The 18123-nt window shown below is 33.4% G+C and overlaps 1 protein-coding gene across 5 annotated transcripts in view; it reads right to left on the bottom strand.

Moving 5' to 3' along the window:
- LOC143154848 (uncharacterized) overlaps positions 1-18123 on the bottom strand; it is a 120772-nt gene that overhangs the window by 40504 nt on the left and 62145 nt on the right. For 3 of the 5 annotated variants that reach the window (XM_076326860.1, XM_076326864.1, XM_076326862.1), the window contains one exon: positions 14916-14976. In XM_076326860.1, the coding sequence (XP_076182975.1) occupies positions 14916-14949 (34 nt within the window). In that variant the 5' untranslated portion in view covers positions 14950-14976. Of the gene's footprint in view, positions 1-14915; positions 14977-15717; positions 15822-18123 lie in introns of all 5 variants that reach the window. The other 2 variants (XM_076326861.1, XM_076326863.1) reach the window with 1 other exon arrangement.

Raw genomic sequence — 18123 nt, 5'->3', positions numbered from 1 at the left:
AGGAATTGTAACGAGTCTACATTCCGAATCATTTTCAACCAACCACTGACAGAATCAATATGGTTCCGGTAAACTACCAGTTCGCCTGAATTAATTTCTTATTGCAATGGCTTTCCTTTTTTTTTAGACATTCCTCGCTACGGTCGGTACACTTTATTAGAGCGTAGTGACAACAGCATAGCTTTCAACGGCTTTCATGTTCTTGTTGATGCACGAATATGTTTAATAGGCTGTATAATTGAACATGATTATAGGCACGCAACCCGGAAGTAAATATATACAATAACTCAAAGGTAGTTAAATTCCACCCTTGTGGTATTCTATTTGAAGATTTTATCAGAAAAAAATTACTTCGTTAATTCGCATAAAAACTACAGCACTATAACACGAAATATATATACTCGCAATAAATTCACAATTTTATTTATTTTACCGTAATTATTTCTTCTTTGGTAATTCATATGGCAACATTCTACAGTGTTGTGAAAAGTTCAAAAGCATTGTATTCGGTAAATTAATAATTCGATTCAATTTTGAAACGTACGTTATAAAATTTATATTTCTATAATTAATTTTAAGTTGAACGCGATTCAAATGGCCTGTTAAGTTGAAAAGGTTACCATTATTTTACACGAGTCACAATCATTTCATCAATTTACCGTAACCGAAAAAAGATGCACATCAATCATTATAGTGTTTAATACGATGTTTCTAGTTTTCTAGTTTTTTATCAAAATTCGATGAATATATATTTTAATGTATAATTTAATATTGAAAATATTAATAATTTCAGATGTGTGTCAAAATTTTTGCTAAAAATCGTTGCATGAAAACCGTACAAAAAATCATCAATAACATATTCACGGTCTGTATCGATCTGCATCGAAGAATGACTTGGCGGGCGAAATTAGAAGAATAATAATGCATTGTTTGTATCGGTAACTCTGAACGCATATATCTGAACAATCAGTTTCGTATGCTTATTATTGTACGATCGATGCTGTTATTAATGGCTCCTGTTCCATCTAATAACTTTTTATTCGCTGTATAATCGGATCCGCTAATTCTGATTCCTTCCGCTGAACAAAGTCTCTGACCGAGTTTAAACGACGAGAAAGCGTCGTTCGAAAGAATAAGAAACGATAGGTCCAATGAAAAATCGTTCCCAGCGAAGTGGAAGTGCGTAAGGCGTTATTCCTACCAATTATTCGGCAACGTGAGAGAGTGAAATTAAGATCGTGACTGACTAACACGCGTCTTACGTGACATCGGCACCGTGGAGAAACACGCTTCGAAAGGTCTAACCGCATCCTTGCGCGGCAGTTACGCGGTTACATAAGGAGAAAAGTCAGACAGCCAGGCAATGGAAGGAGGACAGACAAACAGGAGCGGTGGGAGTAAAGCGGGGGAGAATGCGAGAAACCGGATGGGATTTTAGAAAATTGTGCACTTGTCAATGCAGAAGCGAACGATAAACTTCGTTCCACCCTTTATCTACAGTTTCAATGTAGATAGATAATACTTTTGTCTTTATTTGAAAGCTCTTGTCATTATAACGAGGTAGGAAAATTCAACTACACGGATAGAGGAAAGGAGGAGTGAAATTCCTTTACAGGCAATTTTTCATTGCTAATATATTTTACGAAAAGTGAATTATATATTTATTTTCATATTGTTCTCCTTTTATTAGTTAGGAAAATAGGACGACTATGGGGCATTGAACGAGGTAGTTAATAAGCACTGAATCCTAGGAATTGTGGAATGGAGAAATTTAAAAAAATTTAGACCGTAGGGTGTCCCAATCATCACCGGTCGATTTACTTTCTGAATAAAACTCAAACGGTTTAAGTAATCTTGATATTTTTTTTGTTTATTTAAAAGTACAAACTTGGGAGTTAAGAATGAAGTAAGATATCTTCCAATTTCCGACTCGGTTGTTTTTACGGACCGTTAATCTTTTTTCAAAATTTTACCGAAGAAATGTTTCATTACTGAAAGAAAAATCTAGTGACTTTGACAAGCATACATTCTAAGTAAACGTGATAAAATACTTGTTTAGATATAATTTTCAAATGTTGTTCATCCGTTACTTATTGAATAAAAATTAGACTTTCAATTGCAGAGTAAAATATTTCATAATTAATAAATTAATAACAATTTTAAATGAATAAGTTATATTCGTCATTCGTTATTCCAATGAAATTTTGTCCATCTCTGGAAAAAATGTGGATCTGTAGTAGTGTGGTCTTTCTCCCCAAGTGTATATAATGATCTTAAAGGATTATTTGTCAGCAAAACTAATGAAAATAAACCAGAAAGTTTAGCCCGATGAAGTCTACTTAGGATGCACGTAAGTATAGAAAATTCATCTAGCGATGGCAAGACCAACGGATCAAGTGACATAAGTAGTTCGTTTTATTTGTCAGTGATGTACCTACATGAATGAAGATCAGAGATTACGAACGCGTAAACTGATGCAACTAATGATAATCTTCCTTGTCTTTCTAACAGATTGGAGCTTTTAAAGTAGATGGACCTAATTATTTTGAGCAGTGCACCTCTCTGTGGATTAATTTCGTTTGATTTTACGCCGGTAACTTTTGGATCGTGTTAATCAATCCTTTATTGTTATGTGATCATGGTAATGACACGCTCGTATGGGGTAGATGATTAATGAATTGGCGTTTTTACATGTACAGCGAAAGTTAATTATTTCGATCGATCGAATGTTAGATTATATCGAGTGCGTTATGCAAAATTCTTTGCAGCGGGCCGGTTATTTATAGCGCAACTGAACAATTTCAAGACTTTCTAGACGCTTCTAGAGTCTAAGATCGACTGGCTGGCGTGCAGCAGTTTGTATTTTCGACGACCTTTCGGTTATTGTCCACGCAGTTGCATAAGAGACCAGAGGTAATGTCACAGTGATGTGACATAACGCATCAATCATTTTTATATTGTACTTACACCTGACGTTAAAAGCACAGTTCCGATTTTCATGAATTTTTCCCCACAAAGCTTTCGAATAGAATGACGTAGGTTTAATTTTCTGTTCGAAGTTTTAAGAATATTTTTATACTGGGAAAATAATTTCGACGTTACTTCGAGCGATTACAATTGCAAATTTATCAACAATTGGTACACCAGGTTAGTGACAAAGTTATTGATCAAGAGGTCCAACTATAAGTCCTTACGAATAGGAAGAGTAACAAACCCTTCGATGAGATTACGGATAGATTAAAAATTAAACTTAGGCTGCCTCGTTTCAGTTTCACATTGATCAACTAGATTAACAAAGTCGTTAGTCGGTATGACGAACTATTGGTTGTACGTAAAGTTCGTACTGATTTTTAAGGAAAATTCAAAAGCAACAGATTTAAATTTAAGGATTCCGTTCTTTTAAAAGTGTTCAGGTTTTTCGGTGAAAAACTTTTCAATGTGATTTTTCGTATCTACCAAAGAGTTAAAGTTTTTGTCATTAAAGATAAAGACCTAAATAAATGAAAATCTGAAAGTGCAATGTCTGATGAATGCAGTGGATGAGGTAGAACGTCCCAACCAAGCTCTAATAACTTTTTTTTCTTGAGAAGTCAAAGACACACAAGCCCACGCATTGTCCTCGTAGAACACAACACCCTTCCGATTCGCTAGTACTGGACGTGCTTGTTCAATCACTGTCTTTGATTCGTCTAATTACGAGCAATACTTTTCCAAATTTATCGTCTGGTTGTTTGATAAATGATCATAATGTAAGATTCATTTCCAGTCCTAACAGACACCAAGCATGACTTTCTTCGAGCGAAGACCGGCTTTTGGGGTCGTTGAAGGTGGTTCATTTCGCTTTCTCCAGGATCTTTTTCGCCCAACATTATTATAAACAATCCATTTTTCATCTTCCGTCGCTACTTGCTTCAAAAATTGTGCCTCTTACGGTCCATCAGATTTTAATTGTAAAGAACCCATACCTCAAAACGGTTTACGTATCCAAGCTTCCCAAAATACTCATGGATGGTAGTTTTTAATATTTGTAACATTTCTGCTAATTCGCGTGTTGTATAGCGTGGATTATTCTCGATCAGCAATTTGATCTGATCTTCATCAATGGTGGAGAGTCTATTCAAGCGTTGTTGATCATCAAGATTGAGAACACCAGCATTTAACCTAGTGAACCTCTTCTGCACAATACTTTCAGTTATAGTACCTTCACCATAAACTGTATATATCCTTTTTGCTGCTTGAGTGACATTTTTGCTTTTCCAGTAGAAGAAAAACATCAAATAATACACTTTACTTCGTCCCATATTCAAAAGCGTATAAAACTTAATGTTTCCTTTAAAAAGCAAAAACTTTTTTCCAAACATGCCTGAAATATCATCTTTCAGAATATGTACACACGTCAATTGTTTCTAATCATTCTGATATATTCAAATCTGTCCTAGTGCCACCTACCTATCCCAGTGCTACAACCCAATAGATTCTTAGGAACACAAATAGTAGTAAGTTCTCCAATGAAGTAACGAACAAGGTTACAAACAGATGAATAAACTCCTGAATAAAATTTTGAATTATTAAATAAATCGGGTTCTATGGAGCATCTAGGCCAACAACGAGATTACTTACTAAATTTCTAAACTGAATTACAAAATAGCGAACGAAGTTCTGAATTGGTTCACCATGTCGGTAGTAAACTGGTCAGTAGAATTACCTGTTCTATAGACACGTGAAATAAATCACAAATCTTTCTATAGATAATTATTGCGACTGTTTACCGATTCTTTCAGTCCAAAGTGTTTACCGATTCTTTCAGTCCAAAGTGTACCTTTCATAAATGTAACATTCTCTCAGCCTGTTCAAGCAGTTTCCGGTAACATTCTTTAAGTTCCACCGTTAAAATGATCGCAAAATTTTCCTCGATAAAGTTTCAATTCCTCTCGCAAAAACGGTTGTATCTTTCAAATCATTCGAAAGTATTCTTCCGCGTGTCAAGCTTGGAAGTGAGCCATGCAACCTTGTTCGTTCACTACCGAAGAACACTTTCTTTGGTTTACTTGCAACAAGGCTGCGAACAACGGTGTTCCTTTCCATGCGTGGCGACATAACGCGACGCTACACGCCCGCGCGTCATAAATGCACTTACTGATGACTCATTTACGACACTGTTCGCCTGTCTGTTAGCCAATTTGCGATTTTATCCGTGAGCATTGACGAGCTTCTCGGAGCTTTGTTCCCGGTCTTCTTGACAAATTTTCAAACGAAATTTAGTCTTAGCTTTCGATTCGTCCGATAGTTTATAATTTTTGACTATTTTTTACATTGTAATTTTAAGATTATCATGACCTTTTTGTAGCTCGATTTCTTGCTTCGTTAAAATTCTTGCTACTGTGTGTATTTATAAACCTATTTACCATTGATTTTGCTACTCACATAGCTGACCAGTTTTCATTCTTAGTTTTGTATTTCAATACACAAACGAACATTATTATTGGTAAATTTGAAACCAAAAGGGTATCAATCGAGATACTAATCTTAACTTATAACTTATTTCATAATTCGAAATTTTATTCCAGATTATATCGATCTCTTCATAACCGTACTCGATTACATCACGACTTCTTACTGATCTTGTTGACAAATTCTTATTGAACGTAATATTGGAATTGTACTAAGTCGTCAGTTTTAATTTCTTATCTACTTAACTATTCGAAATGTTATTTAGAGCTCTGTCCACATGATTACAACCTCGTGTGCATCATCATCGAAACTTTTGCTACTGTTTAGATTACTAAGAACCTAACAGATCAATAGTCTTATTAATAAGACTAGTTTACCTTGTGAATAATCTGCAGGACCAATTAACGATCAATTTAAAACTATAATTGCATTGATCAAATCACCGTTTTAGCATCAAGTCCGACTTACCAGTACACAATGTAGTCCACATATCAATTTGATATCTGCGAGTGTTTCCTTACCTTATTCACACCTTAATCATCATGTCACTCATATATAGATAACATGAATTTTCACTATGAAGTTGAAAGACAAATCATAAAGGTGAGAGATTGAAGCTAGGATTTATGAATCTCAATGTGGTAACAGAAATAAATATTTTAACAAATCTTGAGATAATGTTAAAGGATCTGTTATTGCTCGTGTTTCTAATGATCTAACGAGAGAACTGCACCGATAGCCCGGAAAAATATTATTATCGGTTAAAAACTGTTTACAATATAGAAAAAGTAATAATTTTTCAAATACTTTGGATATTATTAGCAATAGATTAATTTGTCTAGAGGAAGATAGTTGAATAGGATGTTTGTCTGGCTTCAGAATCATTATTACTTGAACTACTTTCCACTGCCAAGGAAAGGATCTAATTTCTAGTATAACATTGAATATATTTATTGATAAGATAATATTTTTACGTAGCAATTCTTTAAATAGCTTCCCTATTATTGATACACGCCCTGGGGACATTTGGGGGATATATCGCAGAAATAGTTAAGTGAATCCGATCTTCTTGGTTAATTCATAATTGGACTGGCGATCTCGCCAGTTTTAGCTCCTGATCTTAATTTTATTCAAGATCTTGTTGAACAATGTCCAATGTCACCCATCACACCTCGTTCGAAGGCTCGATACTGATCATATTCCTGATTAGCCTAAGATTGGAAGGAAAATACTAAAGAAATTATAGTCGTCAAAAGAAGATCATTTTACTTGTTAATCGCCAGAATGTGAAATTACTTCCATTGTTCTGTTACTATTCAAAACGATTATTAATAAACCAGAAATTAAACGTGCAATTGAAATGAATTCCGGAATCTCGGTATCTGAACACATTCTTTTTTTCACTTTCTCCGCGGCGTACGTCGTTACGGCTTGATTGCATTACATGCAGCTGCAGAAAACCGAGCTCGCCCCGGTGCAGAGGTGTATGCACTCGGTGCATTATGCAGCCGTAACTTTCGTCTATCTATCCAGCCGATGTCTGTTCTGCCTTAATTAACGGGCACGTATTATACATTTTAATTCGTCATTTCCGTACTTTTACCAAATCGCGGTACAGCGATTTAATAAAAGCTCGATGAATTTCGAGCAATGGAGAGTGCAGCGTAGCGAAAACTTAACGCACAGTCGTAATTACGAATTTGAAATTAAACGGATTTAGATACCCTTTGAAGCAAATCGACAAGCTTTCGAAAATTTTCATTCGAATATTTACCGTATTATAAATTATGAAATAAATTCTTCTATTAGTTTAACAGTAACGATAGTATATCGACTTAACAAAAACTAACTATTGGTAGTAGCCAAATTAAGAATTTTAATTCTAAAAATGTTTGAAGCGTTTTGTTTTATTTTTAACCGAAACAAAATAGAAATGATCATATCACGGTGATTATAATATTTAGGTATTAGAATAGTGCCTAATATTATGTATTGATAAATTTCAACAATAAATGAATCATTTTTACCGAGTTATTTGTTCGTTGACAAAATTGTTAAGAAAAGAAGTTAGCTCAACTTTTTTGTCTAACCCCAATTATACAAACTGATCCATATTTTTAGACTTCTTCAGGTGTCTAAATTATAAAACAAATTCAAATTAATGTATATTATTTGAATAATTAAATATATGTATTGAACTTACGCTTAAAACAAAGCTTCAAAGCTTGAAGATTGACTCATCTGTTACAATCTTAGTTGCATTAATTATTAAATTTGTGTAATCAAAACTTGGTAGGAATTGAAAATATTTCACCTACGATAACTCCTATCTCTTTTAACATCTTCGAATCCTCATGTCGGTAGGCTATTACAACAATGTATTAGGTATTGGGTACTGGTAAAATTTTTTGCTAGAATACTCGATCAGAAATCATCCTCGCCATTGTTTACATTTCCGGTTTGAGTTCCCAGAAAAATTCTCCGGCTCTGCTTTGCATATTGATAATTGGCAATTTCAATTTTCAAACACGTCAAGCACTATTATATGTAAAAAAAAACGAAAAATTGACGGTAAAATGTAAAAAATAGTTTATTTGATCAACTAAGTTAGCGACCTAACCCTAAGTAATAGTGTAATTTTTCTACTCCTTTATCCATTAACGGTTCTATACATAAAATAAAACTTGCTCGGTGGAAAAATGATAAAAGTGTTCCATTCTTATATATTTCTTAAACAATATTCAAATAATACTTTTGCTAAACGTTTTCTGAATATTCGCCACTAATTGTTGTTAAAGCTTAATTCTCGACAGTAAAATTGATTTTACAATTCTGAAAATAAAAAATTAGCAAAATTAATCAATCTAAAGCAGAATACCCTAGATGAATCCTATCGATGAATTATCTCAAATACACTTATACCTTACAATTACCTGATAGTAATAGATTGCTCGATAAGTATTGTTTATTCTTTTACAATGGAAAAAAACGATAAAACTTATCGAACAACCTAGTATAACGTCAATAGTATTACATCTTTAAAAGAATTTATGTTGTAAGGTGTGTGTGGGATAGAGGTTCCTCTTCTCAAAGAGATTTTTCATTCGATCGTTGAAAAACTATAAACTTGCGTTCAGTTTGGGTATCAATGCAGAAACATTTCGAAAAAGTTTACGAATACAGATTTGACACAAACGAAGACATTTGTATTCATTACCTTCGCTGACCACCAGCAGCGATTACTGCATGAAATGCGAGAAACCACCTTTGTACGAGCGTTGTTCGCATATATTCACGTTTACGTAGGAGCTAAATGGATGTTGCATCGACTAAAACTGGTCAATGGAATGTGGTCTCGTGGGACATCAGTCTGTGAATCGTATGCATCGCGGTCGAAATGCGTGGGACGATCGATGCATCCACTTGTTGGTGATTTTATTTTGACCAGTGATGCGACTGAGATTTGTACGAGTATAATCGGTATCGATACATTCGCGTTTAAAATTGGCACTTCTGTGACGAAAGGTTCCGAGACACGTCTAAAGAGCACGCTAACTTCTTGTTAAAAATAGAGGGTATGTTTATCAACGTGCACTAACGAGACAAGTGCATCCAGTGTTCAACGATATGCAAAGATCTTGACTAGACATATGTATGTGAAAGATTCGTCCCTAACAGTGTTATGTTTCTTCAATTCCACGGAAGAACTGTATGGGTGATAATTTTATTCATTAATGAAAATAGAAATTGTTATATTTGATTGTATCTTCGTAAAAATATTGTCAATGGATTGCCGAGGTTGTTCCGTCGAAAATAAATCCAAACATGATTTTATTCGGATTAGTTTTAATTATGATCAATTGAAAATTCTGCAAAAATAATCTGTTTTATTGAGAAAAACTCGCCAATACATTGACTACACTCTTATGAAAATATACTCGTTAATATGAAAGTTGTTAATTTGTACCAGCATAGTTTGATCGAGCGTCTGCGATACGATAATACGAGGAATGTTTACTATTACATTCAAAATGCAATACAGTATTACGCGTGTAGTACTGTATAATATTTCGCTGTAAATAAAAAAAAAAAACATCTGTTAAGGCTCCGTCTGAAAACGAAATAAAACAAGAACAAACCTCTGAAAATTTTATAACTTTTGTTCCTTCAAACCTCTAAAATTCCGTTAATTTTTCCAAAATTTTCCTTAATACTTTAGAAACATTTTAAAGCATTTTGAAAGCATCAAACTTTGAAAAAATACAATAATTCAGGAAACAATTTTTTGTTTCTAAACTGAAATACCAGGAAGGATCGAATCGATATTCCGATTACTGTTGATTTTATCATAAATTTGTGTAGATAATGGAACAAAAATTAACAAAAGTTAAAAAATTGACATTCCATCTACAGGAACCTAATAATAAATTTTACGTTGGGTTAAAAACTGACACGGACCGTGGCGGGGTTTTAGAATATTCTACAAAATAATTTTGTATTTTTGTTGTCAATTTATTTGCGTAAAACTTCAAATGGAGACTTATATCTAGCTTTAAAATAAAACATTTTGTTTGGAAGTTGCTGACAATGACTATCTCTTTATGTTTCCAGTTTCCAATATTAATACCAGTTAACTTACTATATTAAATAATATCGATGCGACAATGTAATTAGAAAAAATAAAATGTCTCAAACATAATAATTTCGAATGTAAATTATAAAAATTACATATGCTTTTGAGGAAAAAAAATTTTCTGCAGTTACTTCTGTACTTGCTTATTCTCGTTCCATTGCGTAATAACGAGATGCCTGGCGTAACTATATTTTATAATTAACATGTACTTTTCTTCTCGGCGACGTATTTGATTAAATCTAAAACTCGAGATGTAAAGAATATTATTAAAAAAAGTATTACATATTAAATTGCTTCTGTTTTATGTTTGTGGTAACGTGAAAGTAAATGGTGGCAATTCAGCAGTCGTAAACTCGTTTTGTAAGTAGTGAGTGTTTCGTTTCTCGCTGGTGAAGCTTAATTTCACCAATTTGGGTTGAATTATTCGGCAGCTAGATTTTTGGAAGGATTAATAAGAGTCTTGTCATTTACAAACTTTGTGAAATATTTGATACTAAAAAAATAAAATAAATACTGAAAAAAAAGTTAAAGAATTTCTGTTCTGAGATTAATTGAATATTTCTATCGTAAATGCTTAACAAAATTGATCATGATAATAATACTTTTTATCTGCATTATAATAATCTATCGATTATTGATCGATCTTAATTAAAATTGTCTTTAAACAAGTCTTGAGAAACAAGAATTTATTGGTACCTGAATTATTGGTACCTCTTGAAAATTATTGTTCAAGACTGTATAATTTCAGAGATTGTTTATTTTTCTAGGGTGTAATAAAAATTGTGATTTAAAGATTATAAGATAAATAAAGCAATTTTCTATTAATGGCTTAAAATAGAGAGAGAAATTAAGTTAGACTCAATTAACGATAATGTGATTTTAATAATCGACAAAAATTACGTTCATTTAACAATATATCAGACGAAAAGTATAAAAGTCATAGAACCTTTGATATAAATATTTTGTACAGCATTCAATTTAAAATTTTAATATTTTTAGATTCTGTTTCGGATGAAAAGAATACTAATATTTGGAAATTTTTTCTGGCGTCTAATATTATATAAATCTTTCGTACATATAATGAAACTACATATTTTGAATTATATCTTTGCTTATTTTTATTAAAAAAATATTAACGTACGTAAAACATATATGTGTCCTCGTAATTTGCTACCCAAATTTTTTAATATTAGAGTGGATTTCCTTGCATAATCGGTAATAATCGGTCTGAAATAATCTTAGAATTTTTAGAAATTGGATGAGTATCACTACCACCAGATATAAAATATTCTTTTGTTTAGAACAGTAAACTTCTTGAAAAATATTAAATTTTTGCTAAAAGAAAGTCGAAAATTGTTTAAGTTTCTTTAAAAAATATTAAAGAAAAAAAAATCCGTACGTGCAACAATAGAGAATGTTGACTATACAACTCAAATTTCAAGTAAATCGAACAAGTAGTTTTTGAGAGAAGTTACTCACTAATTTGAAAAATCTATTTAAAAAAAATGCGTTCAATATTTAAAAATTGGAACCCTTTAGTAGCAATTACTCAAATATTTTACGATACCATTACTTCAAAGAGTAAAATTTTAAGAAAATGGAAAAAATGTCGACTTTTTGAAATCGAAAAAGTGACATTCTTCTTAAAATTCCAGGCTCCTCTGTAATCAACAATTTCATCCATTAAAGAGAGATCACTTTGCCAAGAGAAAAGGACCATCGATCCTCCAAGTGAAATAACATTATCCGAAAAATGTGTTGTGAAACTTTTGATCGAGAGCATGCACTTGTAAATTGATAACAATTAACTTTCCTCGAGCAATTAAAGCTGCTTCGAAGGGAATTGCCTGGACTGATCTACTACACGCGATTCTCTCTCTGTACGCGCAGACCCTCTTCTCCTCCCAGCAGCTTGATTCTTGTATCGTGCTCGGCGTACGATCTCGTGTTTACGTTCACGTAGGAAACACCTTGACTCGCGACACGAAAACCCGGTTAACACCGCAATACGTTTACAGCGTGGACTAACTCTGGTTCTTTCGCGCACCTGCTGCAACCTCTGACAAAACGTTTTCGATCAACAAATCGACAGGATTATAGCAAACGTTGTTTGCATATCAAGGCGAGTACAAACGAGTGTAATGCAATCTGTAATGCAACGTGTAATGCAACGCATGAAGCTAGGTTTAGACCGAAAATAAAAGAAGGGATATGGCAGATTTGTTACAACTCTGCTTTCGGTGTAGACTCGATTTAAAAGGGAACACCACCCTGACAAGTTAAAAAAAATTGAATTTTTTTTCTTATTTTTTTAAAATTGAAGAAAAAAGCTTTTCTTAATGTTGAGACGAAATCTCCAGAACTGCACATCCGATTTATTTCAAATTTTATGCAAATATTCTGCATAGAGTATTCTACAATGTGGCGTAAGATTTTTTAAATATATTAATCATTTAATTTTTTATGAACGCAAACACTCGTTTTTTTGGATAAAAATGTTTATTTTTTCTTCAAACTTCGACCATTTCTACAATTATTAAAATTTTCGAAAAATCGTACCCTATATTTTAGGTAATAGTTTCTAATTTATGAATCAATAACATTTTTTTATTTCAAACCTCTCAGTTCTTGTCAACCGTGGCAGCCAACAAACAATGTTTCACCAGAGGTGGTTGTAGATATAGTGAAATAATATAGTGAATAACTTCCCCGTTTTGTACGATTTTTACTTGCGGAAAATTGTAAACCGAAGCTGAATATTGTATTTATATTCTCTGAAAGAGACTACGTTTTTTACTTAGTAACTACTCTGAAAAATATTCGCAAAATTTACTCATTTTTTGACGTCTCCGAGTGTTGGTCCCCCTTAAGCGTTGCATTACTATACATCCATCTGCATCTGCTGTTAGGATCAAACACTTTTATCCGTAGCAAAAGAAGTAGAATATAAGTTTTAATTGAACACGGTACGAGTGCAATAGTAAATAATTAAACCATTTATCGAAATCAGTGTTTCCAAAAATATTCTGCACTTTTTTTTTATTTCAAAGTTTAACTCATCGATGAAGTTTTATTAACAAGAGAATATTGCAAGCTGGAAGAATCGATTTTAATGAATTTGAGTGTTTTTAATAGGAACGATGTATGTGAGAAACATTGTTTTTATTTCTTAACATAAATTTACTTTGTTTTATATTATATTTTAAATGTTCGCAGACTACAGTTTGAGAAACACTGGTAAATGCGTTGAGTATACACATATAGTAGTATGTAAGTTGTATTACGTGTACACCTATAAATAACATTTTTCTACTAGAACATGATTTATTATATATCACACTGAACATTGAACTACGGTCGAAAAATAGTTTAAATATTCGCCACTACATAACTGTCGATAAGATCTATTTCACGATAGAGAGTTGCGCTTTAATATACCAGAAATAGGAAATAGGTCGAACAACTTCATATACACACAATTCACATTAAACACCAACGTAAATTAAACAAATTTTCCTCTTACGTAAACAGGTTTTTCTGTAATCGTGAATACGTTTTCTTCCAGGTAAAATAATATTCATCGTGTAAAATAATTCCTATATATTAATCAACCTGATTGCTGGTTACGAGCAAGCACTCCTTGAAAACTGCCAATGTTATTTAAGAGAAATCTCACGAAAAAACAACTAATCGTGTCTAAAGTTTAATCTACTGGACAAAGGTTCAACAATGTTTCTACCTCAAATATTCAAGATCAAAGTTCAAAGTTGAAAACTACTATATTTTCATAAATGCTCTAATAATTATAATTAATTGTTTTATTCAAAATCAAATTCACGTTTATAATTTTTCTTTTAGACTATAATTTTATCATCAAATATTACATAGGTATTACTTAAAGTACCTACACGTGTAATTTTAAATTTCTGTATATGACAATAATTAATATTTTCATTCATTTACGAAGTACAAAACGAATGTGAAAAACAGTGTTTGCAAAAGAGTGTTCAACCGTCTTAAATAGAAATATTCTTCCAATAGATTACGTAACACCATTAGACGCGATTGAAATATTCAAATTTTGCAAACAAATCAAAATTTAAATACTCAGTATTTGAAATGATGATACGATTAACGTGGAATAATATTTCCTATTATTTTCTACCTGTAACGATGGTGGAAAACTTGAATAATTTTAATTCGAAATGCTAATAATATTTACTTAAATTACAATACCTATTTCAGAGATTATTTACTTAAATCGAAGCAAAATACTCGTTTCAAAGAACCTATTGTTTACATAATTTATCATTAACATAACTATGGAAAATATGAATGATTGAAAAAAAAGTCTCCTGTTCAATTATTTGGGTATGTCGAAGAAATTAAAATGTTTATTTACTAATGCCTATTCCTAGCTTCCAGAAGTCAGGTGTTCAAACAACGCGGCAGAAAGATGCAATGCAACTCGGCTGCATGCTTCGTGCACTTCTTCCGTGCATTGTTCCGTTCTCTCTTTCGAGGACCTTGTATGCAACGAGCGAAGTTGAGTTAGGTCAACCCCTGATCCGAGAGTGCAAGTTCCTTCTCGGTGCATTGTTCGCGCAATGCGCCATATTGCACTCGCTTTATTTCGTGACAGAGAGCATATTCGTGTAGCGAGTGCAAGCGTATGCAAGTCGTAAGAGGGTTGAAAGGTTGCCCCGTGTAAAACTTCGCTTACGTTCACGTAAGACAAAAGGTATTGCGGTTCTCGCGTTTAATAAAGAAAGTACAAGTGATCGATAATGAAATTTTTAATAAAAATGAAAAATATTAACCAACGACTCACCATGCAACAAAAATCCATGCAGCGCGAGGTTCATGGCTACCAGGTGATCAATTCCTTCAGCCTGAAACCAAAAGAAATAGTTTTAATCATTTTTTACTGTCACATGCACGTGTAAATGGACAAACGTAAATTAACAATCGAACCCAAAAATAGTAATACGAACGCAGGATATCTCGCATTTAAACAAATTAATTCTACGTTGAATTCTACGCAATTTGTAATTTCATTTCAATTCTTAATATACATTCCATAGATGGTTCTATGAGAATAACAGTTTTTATTTGTTCTCGATGTAGCTTCCATAAACCGTAGTTTTTCATACTTTAGAAACATCACCATAATTAATTTAACGTTTCCAAAGCGAATTTCATCTATCAAATTTACTAGAATAGAAAGTACAAAATAATTTGGATATCGTGTAATTTTTATCAGAAATATGATCCGCTATTGCGAAACTACAATTAACGATTAGATATTTGTATCCTCTTAGTGGTTGAACAATAACCGGTTGAAGGAGAACGTTTAAGTAGCATTTGCTTCTTGTATTTTGAAAGGAAAAATTTCTTTCAATTAATTCCCCAGAGCTACCAGTTATTACATCCGAGCGTGAGTTGCGCCTCGAGCATAATTCGTCGAATTAAATGATGAAACATCGGCCAGAAGATTCATGCTTTACGCAAAACAGGAAAGATGAGCAATAATGTGACACTGACATAAGTGATGCTGTCTGCAGCTATGTCGCACGGAGGCGTGGAAGAATCTCTCAGGCAAGCGAAGTCATTTTTGCCTGTCAATGACTTACCTAACATATTTCCACGTAAAGCTGGTCGGTAGCTTCGAAGTATGCGCATCTCCATCCTACTGGCATCGTCAATATTTGATCTGAAGCTAGAAGTCGAAGTCGAGCTACGAAAATGGGAAAATGAGTTCCGTTTAAATTCCATCGGTAGCTTATGAGAAGATGATTACATAGGAAATCCAACTTCAATGAAGTCCATCGTCTGCTTTTACCAATTTGTACAACCAACGAACCAAAACAATTCGTTGCTGCGATATTTCTTTATTGATCGTTTATACAATTTTGAAAGATCTGTTAGCAGAACGTACAACAAATTCTCGAACCAATATTACACGAACGAAACAGAAATTCAAGAATTGTTGTTGCATCTAAGATACATTTCGAGCATTCAGAAGTAATTTTTACTTTCTTTTAAAATTGCTGTTTACTTATTCCAACGTCGCGTATCCTTCTGTACCAGGTGTACGTTAAATATGAAATTTTAAATTCAAATTTCTCCCGCTATTTCAAGTACTGCTCACCGCGTATTTGGTGTATCGATATGCATTAATCGCCCCCCAGAATTTGAGTAAAGTCGGTGATCAGAATATCGCGCGTTCCTAAGGGGAGACACCACCATGACGAGTCAAGAAAATCGATTTTTTTTTTATTTTCTTAAAGTTTAAAGTGCGTAGAATTTTTTAACTTGACCGACACGAAATCTCCGAAACTACACATTCGATTTACTTCAAATTTTATACAGATATTCTGCATAGAATATTCTAAAATGTAGCGTAAGATTTTTTAAATATGTTAATTTAAACGTTTAAAATCGTTTTCTTTTGGATAAAAACGATTGCTTTCTCTTCAAACTTCGACCATTTCGACAATTATTAAAATTTTCGAAAAATTGTACGCTACATTTTAGATAATAGTCTTTAGTTTACGAATCGACAATATTTTTTTATTTCAAACCTCCCAGTTCTTGTCAACGAACAATGTTTCATCAGAAGTGGTTCTGAGTATGGCGAATAACTTCGCCATTTTGTACGATTCTTACTTTCGCAAAATTGAAAAACGAAGCTGAAAGTTATATTCGTATTCTTTAAAAAAAGGTTACATTTTTTACTTAGTGGCTACTTAAAAAGAAAAATTCGCGCAAAATTTACCCATTTGTTGACGTCTCGGAGTGTTGTTCCCCCCTTTTAATGATTCAATTTTTTTTCGTACGTGGCCGCGTCGAACGATCGACGAAATTCGAACATGTGCAGACGATCCGTGACGACGCACTCAAAACTCCTCGTTGGGGGCACAATGGCCGCGTTGCAGCGGAAATAATTCAGGTCGAGCACGTACATATACGCTCGCGCGTAACGGTGCTCTTTGCGGGCACAAAACGGCGAACGCGGTTCCACGGCCGGAATTATTTCTGGCACAACGGACTCCTTTTCCCGTTTTTGTGCTTCCTCCGGCGCTACAGGGCTTCCTTCCTTTCTTCTTCCTTCTTCCTTAAGCCGCACTCCCAATTGAACGACGCCATGGCGACGTAATCGAAAAAATCGTGCTCCGGGAGTCCGCATGTCGAATTTTTAGACAATAAATTTGTTATATTCGACGCTACGTCTTCGTGAAAATATTAGTAATGGATCGCCGAGGTTGTCCCGTTGAAACGAAATACAAAAATAACCAAATTAAACATTCTTTTTTAGAAATTATTCGTATAAGGTACAAAGAAAAATAATTCGAATACAGTGGTGTTCCATTTAATTTTCATCGGCTGAATCTCAGGATTCTATTGATAATACTTTCGTGAAAATACAATGAGAAAGATAAAAGTTGCTAGTTTGTATCTCGTTCACTCTTCTTGTCACATGGTACAAGCACGACTGGATCTCAGCTTAAGATACGAAAGGTCAATTTCAGGAACAAATTCGCTACCGTTCCTCGTTAAGAGAATGTACGGTTTATCTGAGTGTTACTTTTAAGCCATTCTTCCTTAGTATAAGAAAAACGATATAAAATTTACCTTAACGGTATTTATAATCGGTCTAACATCCCCATTTATCTGATATTTTGTTTTTCAATATAAAATCTCATTTTTTGATAATCTCGAACAAAAATTTGTCAACATCCTGTATAAGACAATCACGTGCTTCTTTGGAATACGATGAAACAAATTATTAAACAAGGAGCCTTAGAACACTCTTCTTGTTAAAAAATGCATCTTTGGAAATATTTTTCAATACTTGAAAATGTAATTGGTGATGTGTGGCGGGTTGCACAACGCCAGGAGCGAGACCTTGTTTCGATGAACACGCCTGGTGGTGTACAAGGTTGAAGGAGAATGGCTTATTTAAATTAAAAAAGTTAAACAACTTATTGATCTAGAATGAAGTCGCTATGATGTGACGAACGTTTTTTGGAGAACAT

The sequence above is a fragment of the Ptiloglossa arizonensis genome, chromosome 2, assembly GCF_051014685.1.
Source record: "Ptiloglossa arizonensis isolate GNS036 chromosome 2, iyPtiAriz1_principal, whole genome shotgun sequence".
In the NCBI taxonomy this organism is placed as follows: Eukaryota; Metazoa; Arthropoda; class Insecta; order Hymenoptera; family Colletidae; genus Ptiloglossa; species Ptiloglossa arizonensis.
The sequence above is the reverse complement of the archived record's forward strand: the minus strand, read 5'-3'. Positions and strand labels throughout refer to the sequence as shown.